Source organism: Aythya fuligula, chromosome 8 (genome assembly GCF_009819795.1).
Source record: "Aythya fuligula isolate bAytFul2 chromosome 8, bAytFul2.pri, whole genome shotgun sequence".
In the NCBI taxonomy this organism is placed as follows: Eukaryota; Metazoa; Chordata; class Aves; order Anseriformes; family Anatidae; genus Aythya; species Aythya fuligula.
In genome coordinates this window covers 10,933,379-10,949,970 of record NC_045566.1, presented here as the reverse complement: position 1 = coordinate 10,949,970, position 16,592 = coordinate 10,933,379, and the positions used below count along the sequence as shown (strand labels likewise).

General features: G+C 56.8%; 1 protein-coding gene across 17 annotated transcripts in view; it reads left to right on the top strand.

Moving 5' to 3' along the window:
- Nucleotides 1-14,230, top strand: part of PTPRF (protein tyrosine phosphatase receptor type F) — a 365,710-nt gene extending 351,480 nt beyond the window's left edge. For all 17 annotated transcript variants that reach the window (XM_032192691.1, XM_032192685.1, XM_032192690.1 and 14 more), the window contains 9 exons: nucleotides 3,587-3,706; nucleotides 4,561-4,715; nucleotides 6,007-6,292; nucleotides 8,149-8,327; nucleotides 10,914-11,040; nucleotides 11,225-11,350; nucleotides 11,688-11,842; nucleotides 12,316-12,451; nucleotides 12,568-14,230. In XM_032192691.1, coding sequence (XP_032048582.1) covers nucleotides 3,587-3,706; nucleotides 4,561-4,715; nucleotides 6,007-6,292; nucleotides 8,149-8,327; nucleotides 10,914-11,040; nucleotides 11,225-11,350; nucleotides 11,688-11,842; nucleotides 12,316-12,451; nucleotides 12,568-12,636 — 1,353 coding nt within the window. In that variant the 3' untranslated portion in view covers nucleotides 12,637-14,230. The remainder of the gene's footprint in view (nucleotides 1-3,586; nucleotides 3,707-4,560; nucleotides 4,716-6,006; nucleotides 6,293-8,148; nucleotides 8,328-10,913; nucleotides 11,041-11,224; nucleotides 11,351-11,687; nucleotides 11,843-12,315; nucleotides 12,452-12,567) is intronic.
- The last annotated feature ends 2,362 nt before the right edge of the window (nucleotides 14,231-16,592 follow it).

Sequence of the window (16,592 nt, the reverse complement as noted above, 5' to 3'; positions counted from 1 at the left end):
GATGGGCTCGTGCTGCCAAGATTAGATATTCTGATGTAATAAATGCAAAGCTGCCTGCAAGCCGTGGGAAGGGCGCGAGGTGGAGAGGAAGGAGCAGAGCAGGAGCCCTCGCCGTGGGTGGTGGCTCGCGACAGAGCTCAGCCCCTGAGGCCGCAGTTCCTGTGCTGTGACCAACGTGCTCCCGTGCCCAGATGCGCCCTTTGGGCAAAGGCTGCCCAAGCAGGAGGCAGCGTCTGCCTCTCGTGTTCCTAAAAGTAAAATTTTAGTGGTGAGCATTTGTGCTTGCAGAATATTTTAGCGTTGCCATGCCAACAGCAGGAGAAGGGGCTGTGCACTCAAGCTGTGAAGCACTGGCTATTTTTAGCCCAATAAGATCGTTCTTGAGAAGCAGAAGCTGTCAAGTTTGGGTTTAGTTGAAACTTTTGCCCGCACGCTTTCCCTCCGTTTCAAAGCTTCGGCACCAAAATGCTGGTAGGGGTGTCCCAGCCCACGCTGGCTGCAAGGAAGCAGCTGGAGCAACAGATCACCATGGCAAAACAGATCTGCTTTTCCTGCCTGTGTGAAAATAGGCTTTGTTCACGGGCTTCCCCGGCTCTGCAAATGCCCTACAGCCTGCAGGGAAACCAGTGCTCCTCGGAGAGGAGCTGCCTCTAGAGATGCAGCCCAGCTTTGTGCTGTGCTTCCCAAACTCCTGTACCCCATGGCTCTCACCCTCCCCAACCCAACCCAGGGGGTAAAAATGCGCAGCACTGCCTTCCCAGCAAATGGGCTGAGCAAGACCAGAAGGTGCTGATGGTTCACTCTCTTCAGTGAGGAATCATTCAGGGACTTTGTGATTCCCCATTTCAGTCTGGAGCATATGTTTGAAGTGCAAGGAAAAGCCCTTTTAGGTTGCCAAGCAAATCCATGCCCGGAGTCCTGACTCACTCAACTTCTGGGCTGCTGGGCTGTGCGAAGGCACTCCAAGGTGCGTGTTCCTCCAAGATAACAAGCTCCCTTCGACCCCCCAGGCACTTGTCTTTGCCTGACATGTCTGTGCTGCTGAGCTGTGCATTATCTCCCCCCAGCACACTCCCGTCGTGTCATCCCCTAATGACCTCTGCAGCATTGGTTTCTCTCCCAAACACGGTGCGTGTGGCGGGGCTGGGTCCAGTCTTCTGGTGACAGGACAGGCTGGGAGACCCTGTCACGGGCAGGGGGTGACCAGAGCCCTGAGGAGAGCTGCAGGCTTTACCATGGGTGACCTTGGAAAGTCCCCTTGTCCAGGGCCTTCAGAGCAGGCACAGGGTTGTGTCTGCAGCTGCAGGGGGCAGCGGGGCCGCGTGGTGAGGTGCCCAGCGCAGGGCAGGCTCTGCCTCCTTCCCAGGTGAGCTCTCCTGTCCCTCTCGGCAGTGCTGCCTGCAGATAAGCCAACCAGGACCAGCAGAAGCTTTGCAGCCCTGTGGGGGTGACACTGCTTTAAAGGGCTCCTGAGCTGCAGGGGGAAAAAATCTTTAAAGAGCATCAGCTTTTATGGTCTGCAATTTCAGCTGGCTTGATGGTCCAAATCATCCTCCCTTTTTCATGTTTTCACAAAGCGAGAGGCACATAAAGGATAGAAATGGCTGGATTGTGCAATTTAGCTGCCTTCAAAGCTTTACAATCAGTTTCAGAATCATTCGGTGGCAGTTCAGAAACACACATTGTAGATTAGCTTTCCCGGAGCTGCGAGCACGGCGTGTCCCAGCTGGGGCGCATTGCACGACAGAGGCATTAAAGCAGGATTTCTCCCTCCCTGGGCTATCCTCAAGAGCCCGACAGAGCAGGGTGGAGGAGGGAGGTCTCCCCGAGCAGCTCCAGGCTCCTTCTGTCCCAGCCCCGACCCTGAGCAGCCATCCCCAGCTTGTAACATCTCGTGGGGCTCCGTGTCCCCAGGCAGGGGTGCAGAGGGGTGCTCAGCCAGGGGATCTGGGGCAAGGGGACGCTGGCAGCCAGGTCCTGCTCCAGCCCTCGGTGCCATTTGGATCTTGTGAGTCAGGCCAGGAGCAGAGCAGAGCTCTCGAGCCGAGGAGAGGTGCCCGGCTGCTCTTGGGCACAGGGCACCGAAGGGGAGGGACAGGAAGCACTCAGCAGAGCTGCCATAAGTGGCTGTTGAGGACATTACCGTGCTCCTTAAGTTAATGAGAAGCAAGCACCGCCAGAAGAAAACATCTCTTATCTGCTGTAGTGCCACAGTGCATCGGCTTCAGCATAAAATTTACAGAGCTTGAAAATGGGGCATAAACATTATGGGTAAATTTGGCAGAAAATGTGACTGACTCTTATCTGGTCATGAATAAATAATTTTCAATTACCAGCCCGGGCGCTGCTATTATCCCTCACAGGGAACTCCTCTGAAGTTTGTTTTGTGCTCAAGCACACACGGCACCGTGGTGCGTGGGTGGCAGGAGGAGACTGCTGTCCCCATGGCGTGGGTCAGCCTCGGGGACGTTCCCTGCAAGCTGCAGCGAGGGGCAGGCCAGCACAGGGGGGACAGACGGGGCAAGTGGCTGCCCCTCTGTCCCCCCACCGCCTCTAGAAAGGGGTCACGTCATCCCCAAACGGGAAGAGGCAAGCTCAGGTGGCCGGGGATGCGGCTGCAGCTGCCACCCGCTCATGAGGACAGGATGAGTTTAGCTGTGAAAGAAGGTCTGTGACCTCGAGTTGTTGGCTCTGCAGCCAGTCAGCGTAAAATAATGTGCTGCTCTGTGCCAGGCGAGGAGGAGAACCCTCCAGAGATGCGCACGGGGCCGGCCACGCCATGAGCACAGAGCCGAGGCAGCAGAGCAGATGGAGGGCAGGAGGTGCCGGGCACCCAGCGGGCAGCCCCACTCCGGGCACTTGTGCAGACCCCAAAAAGCAGGGGCAGATGCATCCGTCTGACCCCAGGCTACGGTGCTCCGGCAACCAGGCGGAGTGCAGGATGTGGTTTCTTCGCTCTCACAAGCCCCACGGTGCTTAAAGTGCCTTCAATTAAAAGGCAGAAGTTCATTGATTTCTAATTAAGCCTGTTGTTTCCCTTCCCACACGTTCCCCTGTAAACACGCTCGGCTAATAATTAAGTTTACTATTCCTTGACAAGCACAGATGATCTTCCATTCACTCCTCTCTCCTAGGGCGGGAAACCATTTTCGGTGCAGTGCACAGGGGTGGGAATGAAGTCTTCCTGCTGTCAGCCGGGCGCTGCGGCTCCGCGGGGTGGGAGCCAGGTGCCAGATGAAATCGGGAGCTCAGGGTGCCAAATTAAATGAGGGAGCTCAGGGCTGGAGAGGAGAAAGCCGAAGGAGTCAGTTGCAAATGCTGAGCTGTGAATAGTGGAGGAGGAGGAGGGCATCAGCAGGTGAGCAGGGAGGGAGTCACAGGGAGAGGAAGGAGCAGGAGGGCTGGGGCCCTGGGGATGTACTGGGGCTGTCTGCCAAGCAGGCTTGCAGCAGGAGCTGTGAAGGTCGGGAGGGGGAGAGGAGGGGTGTTTGGGACCCGTTGCACGGTGATTCTTTTCCACATCCATCCTTTTCTCACCCCAAAGGCCGCAGCCAAGCACTGACCCTTTCTCCTCTCCTCCCTGCAGGTGAAGTGTGACCAGTACTGGCCGAGCCGGGGTACAGAAACCTACGGGATGATCCAGGTCACGCTGCTGGACACAGTCGAGCTGGCGACCTACACCGTCAGGACCTTTGCCCTGTACAAGGTATGGCACGGGCTGGGCTGCTCCTGGGGCTGCAGCGTGGCCCCAGGCAGAGGCAGCTGCTTGTTCCTCGGGTGCATCTGGCCGCTGTCAGATTTTGGCCAGGACACCTGATGCTCTAATGTAGGCGCTCAGACCCTGTGGAGGGCCCCTGAGCAGAGGCCACGCTTGCCTCTGGCGAGTGTGCATGTAACAGCTGGCCTCCCATTAGATGGACAACACGGGAGGCAGGGGATTTTTAGTGCTGCTGTCACTAATAATGCAAATGGAGGAGCCGTGCTGCCGTTGGTGTGTGCCCTTCTCTCCTGCCTGCTGCGTACCTCATTAGTGTTGGACAATCCCCGGAGGCAGCGCTAGCAGCAGCATGGCACAGCAGTGCAGGCAGGCTGTGCACGGCCTCAGAGCACGGCCCTGCCGTGCTGGGGGCCTGCTCACACCCCAGGAAGGCATCTTGTTCCCAGCGCTCGCCCAGCCAGTCCTCCCACATTGCTGCACAGATCCCTCACCCCCTGAGGCTCCGCAGGGCAGCCCCGGAGGCGCGGCGCTGATCGGCCATCCCAGGGAGCCGTGGTGCAGAGGGGTGGGGAGACTCATGGCTCATTCACCTTCCTGTCCATCTGCTCCACTGCTCAGAGCCATTCTGCTGCTTTCCTCAGAGCATCCATGCAGAGGCCTTGCAAGGAACCTATATTTTGCCTCCTACTTCTCAGCGGCAAAACCCCAATAAATGTGTGATCACACACAGCCTTAAATGCCTGCTGTTACCCGGCCGGCGGGATACCTCGTTACCCCAGCAGCAGGTGCCCCTCCTAGGGTGAGACTGTCCTCACATGGAAGCTTTTCTCTGTCCTCAACAGAATGGCTCCAGCGAGAAGCGAGAGCTGCGGCAGTTCCAGTTCATGGCGTGGCCCGATCACGGGGTGCCAGAATACCCTACCCCGATCCTAGCTTTCCTGCGACGGGTCAAGGCCTGTAACCCACCCGATGCCGGGCCCATGGTTGTCCATTGCAGGTAGGACGGCGTGTTCACAAAGCTGCACCTGGGCTCCTGCCTTCTGGCTGCAGGAGCTCTGCCCTGTCCCCCTGGAAGTGGCACCTCCTGGTCCTGCGGGAAGGTTTCACGGCAGTGTAACCGGCACCACGTGCTTGGGCTGGGAACAGATTGGCAATTAGCAATGGCAATCCAGCAGTGAAGGTTGTGTTGCTTCTGCTATGTCAGGTTGAACAGCACTGCTGTACAGAGAGTCCCAGAACACAGGTTTTCTTGCAAAAATGGAAGTGCAGTTTGAAGATGAAGTGATCTGAGCCCAGTGTAAGTAGGTGGTACCTTTCAGAGGCACATCGTTGACAGACACGCGTGCAGTGACCTGTACCAACATTTATACACAGTATTTACAGTAGAACTCTTTAGCGGGGTAGAAAGGGAGCTCTTTAAGCAAAAATATTAGTCTGCTAAGGCTCAGCATCCTATCCAGGCAAGATTTATCTCCAGCAGCCGAGTGGGGACTATTACTGAACAAACCACTCCATCATTGCTGTTCCGGCATACGCCTTACCAGCAGTGCTTAATGCTCTTCTTTCATGCTCTGTTTCAGATGGGAGTGGGATATAATTAACACACAAACAAGCTATATTAAGGCCCTGTTAAGGATCTGACTTGCACCATAAATGAGGAAATGTCTAGCTCCGTATCTCTGCCTGTGTTTACATGCCGTGACAGCGTGTCTGTTGTTTTCACTCTCCTGGTGAAAAGTTTGGGGGTCGCTGCTGCCCTTCCAGCAGATGCAGAGAGGCTTCCAGTGCTTGAGTGAAGGGGTCGCCATAGAAATGCATGACCTCACCTTGCTGCTTTCCCCTCTGGGGCTGGCTGGCCTCGTTTTATGGGTTAGGGAACAGTGACCCAGGTTAAGGAACAACCAGACATGAAATTTATGGGTTTCATTGGTGCTGGAGCCCAGCCTGGACTTCACGTCTTCCAGCTCCACGTGTATGCTGTCACTCTCCTGGCTGTCAAACTCATTTCTCCTTCCCTGTCACTGCACCAGCAGGGTGACACCGTGTCCTTTCTGCTCCTTCAGGGAGAGAGGCACAGCAGAAGGGCTGAGTAGCCTCCCATGCTCTCCCTTGCTACTCTCTCTTGCTTCTCCTGTCACCTCTTGTTTGGGGCTCAGCTCGTTAGCCCGCAATGTGGGGAGCAGCCTTCTCTCTGCTCCAGATCCGGGTGCTCTCCTACACGAGAGCAGAGCTCGCCTGGTGCCCGTGAGGGACGGCATCCTCTCAGGCCTTGTGCTTTGTTCCCGCAGTGCTGGCGTGGGCCGAACTGGGTGCTTCATTGTCATCGACGCCATGCTGGAGCGGATGAAGCACGAGAAGACCGTGGACATCTACGGGCACGTGACGTGCATGCGCTCACAGCGCAACTACATGGTGCAGACGGAGGACCAGTACATCTTCATCCACGAGGCCTTGCTGGAAGCAGCCACATGCGGCAATACCGAGGTGCCTGCACGCAACCTCTTCGCTCACATCCAGAAGCTGACCCAGGTGCCGCCAGGCGAGAGCGTCACTGCGATGGAGCTGGAATTCAAGGTTGGTGACAGCGCCCCAGCAGCCCCCCTCCCTGGGGCCCTGTGTGTGTCCACACAGCCCCACTGAAACGCTCGTCCAGGGGCTGGGAGAGGAGAGAGACGGCTCATTACAGGCAGTTACTCTTTTACGTGTTTCTAAACCAGGTAGGCAGTGATTTAAAGTACATTTGAATTGTAAAGCTCGTGTCAGCCGTGGTCCCCCCCTGGATTGGCAGCTTCTGGGGAGAATATAAAAGGCAGATGGATGCGCAGTTCGCAGCAGCACGTTCTGCTCTAGGTTCACTGTGCAGCAGGAGCTGCATCTGAAATCAGATGCAGATCGTGTTAGTGATAATTGATGTTACTGTGAACAACTTGTCTGGAAACGGCTCCAATTTAAATATGTGAGACGTTTATAGTCTCATTTCTTCAATGCTGAGCTCTGTTATCTTTTAACCACCTAGACACCGAGCCTCAGTGGCTGGAATTGGTGAAAGCAGTGTTTTAAGACATACTGCTTTTAAGAAGCCGTGCCCTCATTTTGCTATTCGTATCTGAGACTGCCTGCTGCAAATATTTATTACAGCCTTGGAGATGGAAACGAGCTCTGGTAACTGCTCATGTTCTCAGGTGAGGTGCGTTAGTCCAGTGAACTCATGCAGGGGAATATAGTTCATGCAGGGAGCTAGCAGACCATGCAGGCTGTGAAACGAACTGCAGCAATACAGCCTCACCCCGGGAATTCCCACCAAATGGCAAAGGAGCAGGTGAGGCAAAATATTGACTTTCTGCATAAACCGGGAAAAACTGAGCAGCTCTGGCCTGTGGTCAGCAGAGCTGCTGGTGCCCTGGACGTGAGACAGTAGAGGTGCCTCTGCAGAGCAAGGAAGGTGTCACCTCCTCGTGGTGGCACCTGCTCTGAAAGCCCTCCCAAGGCTGCCACAGAATTAGGCTCAGCTCTGGTAACTCTATTCTAAAAAAGCAATAACATTTGTCCCCACTCTGTGCCCTGGCAGCGTCCACTGCTTGGGAAACCTTAGGGAGCAGGATACAGGAGGATCTCGTGGGGCTGCATCACTTCCCAAAGAGGCCCCTGTCCTCCTGTAGCCAAGGACCAGCTGCCACGCACAGAGGGAAAGGTGGCTCGGGGAATGCTAGGAGAGTCTTGGAGAAAAAAAAGAAAAAAGGATACTTCTGTTTGAATGTCTCTGCCAGCAGATCTAAGTAACACATTTACCATGACTCCAATTTACAGGGCTCAAAGGGAACCATAAAATCATAAAATGTCTCGCAGTAACCCAGAATAGATCTTTGCCTAAATATGTCACAGTTCTCACATTTCTCTTGGGTTCTTCTGGGGTGAGAAGTAAATAGCAAGACAGTGCTGGGAGATGGAAAGCCTTCCTTCTCTGCTGCCACCAAGCCCGTGTCTCTGGCTCAGCGAGGGGCACGGCCTCATGTGCTGGCCTTCGTGGGTCAGAGAGCGCGTGCGGGTCTCTGCTCCCCTACGTGCAGCTTCAGGGCTGCACCAGTGGTTTCCCCGTGCTGCTTCCTGGAGAGGAACTGCTGTCACCTGCAGCCATGCACCGAAAGCCAGCAGAAGGCTGTGCCGTAGCTAGGGGTGCCACAGCAGACACGGCACTGAAAAGCAGACCGACCTAGTGTGAGACAGAGCGGCCAGGTGCAGCCTGCCTCCTCACAGAGGCACAGCCCTCCATCTGGCCCAGAAGGATCTAGTCCCCGGGGGATGTCCCTCGGTGAGAGGAAGGAATGTGGATTTGTGCCAGGGGGCCCCTGCCAGGCCTGCTGCTGGGGTCCCAATTTCACCCCAGACTGCTGTGTGCCCAGCGGGGTCTGACGTCTCTCTTCCCCCTGCAGCTGCTGGCCAACTCTAAAGCACATACCTCACGTTTCATCAGTGCCAACCTCCCATGCAACAAATTCAAGAACCGCCTCGTGAACATCATGCCATACGAGCTGACAAGAGTCTGTCTGCAGCCCATCCGGGGCGTCGAGGGCTCCGATTACATCAACGCCAGCTTCATAGACGGGTACAGGTAAGGGCCAACGTAGGAACCAGGGCAGGGCTGCCTTCTCCCTTTTGCCACAGATTGGGCCTGGCTGCCTGGAAGCAGGCTGAGGATCATCGTGCTGCATTTTGTCAGTCTCTGTCCTCTCAGAAGCTTCAGTTATGATGTGTGAAGACCGCTAGTGAGTGAGAGCTGCCAGGCTCGCTTGTGTTGCTGTAGACAGATGCCCCCATGGCTGGGGCAGGAGGCTGTGCTGGCTGGCTCCTGCGGTGTTTTACAGGACCTTCTGGTAGGCAACTCCATTTTACATCTGCAGCATCTAATGCAAACCCATCCCCTTCGTTAGCTGCAGCAACCAGGGGTAGCAGCATGCTCACGCTGCATTGATCCAGGCAGGAGCCCAAGGCCCATTCACCCACACCTTGATTTTGGGGGGTCTGTGGAACCTCAGACAGGGCTGATGCTGGATACTGGAGAGCCCATCGCTGGGTTCTGCTCTCCAGGATACCTTTTAGAAAGCACAACTTGAGATCTAGAAGGGCAATAATATTTAGAGTTTCTGTATCTAACTGCTGGCAGCATACATGTATTCTCTGATGCTAAGTGCCAGGAGAAAGGAATGCAGGAGAACAGCCTGGTGACCACATCTCCTTCCCAGCCAGTCCCTGGCCAATAATCCAGACCAAATCCCAGTGACGCACATACAGGACTCGCTCCTGTGTCTCTCTGTGCACCCTTGCAGCAGGGTCACCCAGCGCAGGAGCAGGGGATGCAGCGATGGATGCAGCAGGTCCTGCTCCAGTGTGTCACTGCCCAAACCCTGCCGACGGGCTGGTGGCCTCCCAGGAGCGATGAGCAGTGCCAAAGGGAGCAGGTGTCAGCGCTGCCTGCCCAGCAGCTCCGTGCCTCCTTCCCTGCTCCAGCAGCTGAGCCCAGGAAGGGCTCGCAGGGAAGTCCTGTGCAGGGGTGAGAGGAGGCAGGGCGCGGACAGGGAGCAACTCTGGGAATCTCTCAGCACAGCCAGACCACAGCAAGCCAGGCTCCCTCAGGGTGGGACAGGGTAATGGGGTGGGAGGAAGGGGCTGGAGAAAAGCTGTCCCTGCAGCCTCGTTTCCCTCCTGCCTGTGTGGCTGGGAGCTGTGCAGCCTGGGGTCTGGCAGGAGAGCTGCACCCCGTGTCACAGCTCTGGAGCCGACTGATGCTGGTTTTGCCACTCACTGATGATACAGAGAGGGGGGTGCCAGCACAGCAGGTGGTACCATTTCATCTGCTGCCTAGCCCGTCCCCAAGGAGCAGTTATCTCTTCCTGTCCTTCCCTTTGAGCAGAGCAGTCTTCCTCTGGTGTTATCTGCAGAGATCAGTTGGCCCGAGGTCCTGCAGGCATCACGGATGCTGCATCTTTATTAGCTCTTTTGTTCCGTTGCGCACACCCACTCCCTGCTTTTTACGATGTCTTATAAATCCACCTTGAAGCAGCCCCTGTCTTCATCCTGCACATTACAGCTGTCCTGCAGCACGTTCATTAATTTTTAGCACCGGCGGAGAGCTGAAGTGTGGTGGGAGGGAGGATGCAGCCCCTCGTCCTGCGGGCTCCGGCGCCCCGCAGTGGTGGAGCGAGCCCCAGGATCCGCACACGGATCGCGCCAGGCTGGGTGCTCCCAGACCAAAGGACAAGAACACAGGAGCTGGCTCTTCTCAGAGTCACCGGAGCCTTTAAGCTGCTCCACTCGTGCCCCACTCACCTGTTCCCCAGCGGGCGAACGAGGGCGATGCTCTGGCATCCCCTGGGGCTGCCATGGCCGTGCCATCCCCTGCAGGGGGCATGGAGCTGGGAAGTGCCCAGATCTCGCTGTGGTAGGTGCTGCTGCCCCGTTCCTAGGGCGGGATGGAAAGCGAGCAGTGATGCTCTGCTCCATCAACACAGAGTGTGTGACACTGATGGATAACTCCACGAGGAGTTATCAGTCAGGAGGTTTGGGAGAGCGGGGCAGAGCGTGCTCAGCCCGAGGGTGCTGTCATTGGGGATGGGGCAGGGCCACGCAGGACACAGGAGCTGCTCTCACACAGGGTGCTCCGCGACATGCTCTGCTGGAACAGAACAAATTTGGCTGGCTCAGAAATGTTTGCACTATGGTATTAAGTGGTTTCCTCACCGCCCTGGGTATGAGGTGGTACGCGTGCTCAAGGTGACCTGACTCGGTTGCTCTGTGCCTGCCCGTGCCGTGGGAGGGGAGGTGGGTGCTGCAGGGAGTAAACGTGCAGGAGGTGCAGCTGGGACTGTGGCCAAGCACAGGCTGTGCTTTCAGCCCCCTGGGCAGGCCTGGGTTCCCAAAAGGGCTCGGTGCAGCAGCACTGGGGATGAACGGCAGGGAGGGGCTGGAACGGGGACACTCAGCCAGGAAGGACTCGCAGCCTGTCTGCGTCCTGTGCCTGGTGGTGCCCACCAGGTGTGTGGGGAGCTCTCAGAAGCCACGTGCTGGGCAGCCTCATCCCTCCCACAGTGTCTGGGGCTAGCCCTGGAGACCTGTCTGCTGCAGCACGGGGCGCTGCCTCCAGCTCCCCCAGCCCCCCAGCTTGTGGGAGCTGGTCTGAGCTCAGTCTCGTTTGCCACAGGCAGCAGAAGGCTTACATCGCCACGCAGGGACCGCTGGCCGAGACCACGGAGGATTTCTGGCGGATGCTCTGGGAGCACAACTCCACCATCGTGGTGATGCTGACAAAGCTGCGCGAGATGGGCCGGGTACGAGTCCTGCACGGGGTGGGAGGGGGCTGCGGGGCTGCTCTCTGCGGGCATCACCGCCCAGCACACCCCGCCCCAGCCTTGGGGTGTCTGTGGCTGCCCTTGTGGTCCCACAGCCCCGGGAGTGGGAGGGAGGATCAGCAGGGTGTGGGTACTAACTTCTCACCGTGCTCCTCATCCGCAGGAGAAGTGCCACCAGTACTGGCCCGCGGAGCGCTCCGCCCGCTACCAGTACTTCGTGGTGGACCCCATGGCGGAGTACAACATGCCGCAGTACATCCTCCGCGAGTTCAAGGTCACAGATGCCAGGGTGAGTGCTGCCTCTGCCCAGCCCTGGGCAGCCAGGGGAGCATACAGCAGCTCCTGGAGGGACCAAAAAGCAGGGAGCTGCCTAACGCTGCAGGCAGGAGGGGCTGCTGCCCCGCGCCTGCTGCTCCTCTCACCGCAAGTTCCTTCCTTGCCAGCGGTGTGGGCCCAGTGAGCAGCTCGCTGATCGCTATCAGCACCAGCCCGTGCCTTGCCGGCGCTGTGCACGGGGGCCAGGTTTATAGCACGGGCTCCCCTGCAGCGAGAGTCTGTGTGTGCAGAGTGCCTCTCGCTGTCCCCTCACCCACGGCTCCCTTGTAACACCCCTGTTCCCCCCCCAGGACGGCCAGTCGCGGACCATCCGCCAGTTCCAGTTCACAGACTGGCCTGAGCAGGGCGTGCCAAAGACAGGAGAGGGCTTCATCGACTTCATCGGGCAGGTGCACAAGACCAAGGAGCAGTTCGGGCAGGATGGGCCCATCACGGTGCACTGCAGGTGAGTGGCACGGCTCAGCACCCACCTCTGCCTTCAGCAGAGAGCCCGTGGAGATGCCCCTGCCTCGCTCAGCCCGGCAGCTCCCACACACTTCACATCCCCCCTGCAAGAGGCAAGCAGGGGACAAGGAGAAGGCAATGTCCATGGGTGGATATTTATCATTGGCAACATTTCTGCCAGGTGATGAGAGGAGCCCAGTTCCTGCTCATTCTGGTGCATAGCTCCATGGACAAATCTTTGGGCAGGCCATGGTGCCACAGCAGCTGCACTCAGAGGCAGAATCAGTGGGTGCCATGGGGCCGAGAGGGCAGCTCTGTGTGGCAGTGTCCCTTCAGCCTCTCCTGGCCCCACCGAGCAGGTCCCATGGTCCACGAGCTGGGGACACTGGCACCACTCCAGGGAGCGGGGCAGGGAGGGCAGCCCCTGCTGAGGCCGGCGGGTCTCTAACTGCCCCTCTTGCTCCCCCTGCGCAGCGCTGGGGTCGGGCGCACAGGCGTCTTCATCACGCTCAGCATCGTGCTGGAGAGGATGCGCTACGAGGGGGTGGTGGACATGTTCCAGACGGTGAAGACCTTGCGGACGCAGCGGCCGGCCATGGTGCAGACAGAGGTGAGTGCCCATCCTCCCTGCAGTGCTGGGAGAATAGAAGGGAGCCGACGTCTCTGGATGCTGCCCGATGTCCTCGCGTCCCCATTTCTCACGCTGCCCCCCTCGGTGCCTTGCAGGACCAGTACCAGCTGTGCTACAGAGCGGCGCTGGAGTATCTCGGCAGCTTCGACCACTATGCAACGTAACTAGTGCTTTCCTCCAGTCGCGGTGGGGATGTCTAGGAGTGGAGACGGGTCCCTCTGAGCCAGAGCCGCCCATTCCTCAGTCCTTCTGTACAGACCGAGGCGCTGCCCAGGCAGCTGACCTCCACGCCAACCAGTTCTGACCACGGCATTTAGGAACTTCGCCCCAGCGCCAAACGAGGGAATCTGACTCCAAAAGCATTTCCAGTCTCTGGCTGCATTTCTGCTCATGTGCATCTCTCGCCCTCTCTCACGCGACTGCATTTCACAGCGAGGCTTTAGGTGGGTGGAATGGGATCTTTTTTTTAAACATGTAAAATAGTTACTAGTGGTTTTTATAATCTCCTCTCTCTTTATTTTTTATTTTTTTGCAAGTCTTAATGTTTTGCCGAGGCAGAACTGGACCCGCCAAACCTTTGGGAGTTGGGTTTTTGTTTTTTTAATTTCCTTTTGCTTTTACATTTTTTACCGCCCTGTGTTTATTTCAGCCCAGTCACTGCTGGTTCTGCCCATTTTAGTGCAGCTTCCTTGGTAATTTGCAGCAGCTGGCTTGTGGTTCCTGCCCGGCTCCATTCCCTGTAGGCTGCTTTTTAAATCCTCTGTAGAATATGAAATTTCATGGAACTGGACCTAAGCTACCAATTATTTTTTTAGCCTTTCCCTTCCCCCATTTTTTCCTGAGTAGGTTTGGGAGGGCATGCGGGGTCACTGGAGAAGCGGTCCCGTTTGTCAGCTGGAAACTGTTCAGTCCTATCACGACGCGTGTCAAACCCACCCAGTGACCGTGTGTATTGGCAGATCCCGACACGACGCGAGTTGTCGTCGCCTTGTTCATGAGAGACCCGAAACCCCGGGCTCCTGGCTCTGGAGCCCCTTTTTGTGTGTCTCGCTGGGGAGGGGGCAGGAGGAGCGAGCGGGCCCCACACGTCCCCAGGGCTGGGACAGAAGCAGCGAGACACGGGCCCTTTTGTTAGCCCCCCGATTCTGTCCGTGCAAGCGCCACCCTGTCACCTCTCAGCCACGAGGTGCATTGGAGCATTTGACAAAGGCAAGGAGCACAGCCCCGGCTGCTCCCTGTGGGAAGCAGGGTGCTGCAGGGGAGGGGAGGGGAGGGGGAGTACACATGGCTTCCGAGGTTGGGTGTATCTATAATTTCTGCTATCCTGCAAATGTTAAAAGTCATTAGAATATTGTACTTTCTGCTACTTCAGGACGTTCTAATGAACCAATGTGGCAAGACTACTGGACTTAATTTAATGGTACTATATATTAATACTCCTTATTATATCATGCTTGCACTAAAGACAGAGTGAGCAGCCCTCTTTCAAGTGCATTGAGTTATGAATAAAGGTGGTGGAAGGGTATCTAATTGTATTATCACATGTATTCCGAATGTTAAGAATCCAAGCTATGTTGAAATCAGCAATCCAGGGTTGGTAATGTTGGAGGACACATTCATTTTTACCTTGTGGATGCATAGTGCTGTAGGGGTCACTGTTGTATACAGTCTGTTTTCTATTTGTTAATAAAAAAAAAAAATCTACAGCATCATTGCATAATTCTTGATGTTAATAAATTTGAATAATCGGGTTTCATACAAGCTGGCTTTGCTGTCTGTTTGTTCAGAAATAAACGGAGGCTCCGGGGTCCGTCGGTGGTGGGCGTGCTCCCCAGCCTGCTGGCAGAGGTCCTTTCCTGCAGGCACACCCCAGCCACAGGTGCCCTACACCTCCCACGGGGTCCCCATGGCATGAGACCTGCCCTGCCCAGCTGCTCTCCTGCCTCTTATTAATCCTTATTAATCAGAAAAGCATTTACCTTCATCCCCTTCCCTGCCAGCAGGCTGGCTGCGGGACTGCACTGGGGCAGCGACAGACTGCTGGTGGGTTTGCAGGAAAGAGAGGGGTTGGTGGGGTGGGTGGTGGGGGCAATACGAGTCCTGGAGGAGGCTGAGATGCTCCCGGCCTCCTGGGGTGCTGCAGTAATGCCGTTCTGTAGCACCGAGCTCAGACGCGTGTGCTGACACTGCTGAGCAGTGAAACCATTGCCTGGCCCCTGGGTGCAGAGCAGCACTGGAGGATGTGCAGGTGTGAAACTCACTTCAGGTGCACCCTGCGTGGCTGCGCCTGCTCTGCATATATGCCCTAGCCCTGCCTGCGTATGTCCAGCAATCCCACAGGGCAGTGCCGGCTGCTGGGGAGCAGCACTTGGACACAGCACAAGCGTGCAAAGGAAAACCCACTGCACGGGGCAGAGCCACGCGGGACGGGGCCCCACCTCCTGTCCATCCTTCAGGAGCCTTTTCCTGATGTGATCTCAGGTATCTTACATGCTGCTCGCTGCCTTTGCTGGAGCTGTGACATGTCACGCTTCCTGCCGGGTCAGACTGATGCCTCAGCAGGCGCCCGATGCAAAGCAGCATTTCCCCCTCGCCCAACTGGTTCAAACCCAGCACTTCCACCTGGGGTGACCCGAGGCTGGCTGAGCTTCTCTCACTCTGCTGTGGGGCAGCTCCACACGAGGCTGCAGGTCCCAGGGCACAGCAAGCTCCTGCCCTTGTGAGGCAGAGCACATGCGCAGGCGTGTGTGTGTGTGCACAGGCACATGCCAGCACTGCTGGCACTGGGGAGCTCTGCCCTGCAGCGCTGCCAGGGCCCACGATGGCAAGGCTGCATGGCCGAGCACGCAGCTGCTCGTACGTGGGCACATTTGGGGAGGGAAGAGGCTGTGCCATAACCGTTGTGCTGTCAGAAGCCAGCCAGCTGGGAAGCAGGTAGCGAGCACCTGCCTGTGCTGCAGCCAGAACGCTTTGGCTGTGCTGCTGAGCAGCAGCTGGTGGCGATGCTTTCCCCGCGCAGTTGTGCTGCTCGCTGAGCGCTGACCAGGCAGTGCCGCACACACAGCTCAAGCCGTTCGTCGCTGCGTGGCTTCCAGCGCGGTGCCTTGCTCTCACTGGAAACACCCGTTGTCAGCACACGTCCACATCTGCACACACATCCTGCAAGAACACTCGGGGCTTTCTTCTCCTCTTGGTAACTTGGTCTTAGCCCAAACCTTTTACAACCAACCCAGGGAAGACACGGGGACAGAACGCTCCCAATTCACCTCCTCTGCAGGCTCCACTTCTCTGCTTGCCACATGCAAAGCACCTTTCTGGCAGGCAGTGCCTTGAGGCTGGGTAGAAAGAGGAGAGGCAGAGGGGGAGAACCAAAAGCCTCGTGCCAGCCTCACAGAGCCAAGAAAGGCTCTGTGCACAGAGAGGCCCAGGAGGCTCCTAAAGAGCAAGGATGGGCCTTCTTGGCAAGGGGATGGTCCCCAGGAGGACAGCGAGGTCAGAGAGCCACAACACAGCTGCTGTCTGTGGGGGAGGTCCCACTGCACCAGCCTCCTCTCGCAAAGCCCACACTGCTCTCCTAAAGCCAGCCCAAGGGGGTTGGAGTCATACCAGCTTGAAAGCTCTTGTTCCTCTAACATTTATTTCCATTTACCTGTTCCTTTAATGTTTATTTCCATTTACCTCTGCAAATCTCACAAAAGAGGGGGAAAAAAAGCCCAAACACGTAGGCTTGTGGCGTGCTCCAGGCAGATGAGAAACGCTGCCTGTGCCAATGCCTGGCACTGCTGTGCCTGGTCTGCATTTCTCAGCTTTCCCTGGCCAAAAAGAATTTATCCTGGCTGGTGGTTTTTGCCCCATTTTCTTTGGTACCGGTTTGAGGTCACTCCCTCCCTCCCTCCGACAGCAGCCTGAATTCACAGCGCTACCGCGCGCCAATCCTTGAGTGCGTGGTCCCAAGGCAATGCACGAAGGAGGAATTTGGCCTCTTTCCTTTGGAACCTCTCTTTCAGACTGAGCACACTGACACTGAGCAGTGCAGCTGGGCAGTTCGCACTGTTGTGTTGTGTTGTGTTCTGCTTTTTTCCCAGCAAAAATCTCCCCTGCCTTAATTTTCTGAGGTAGC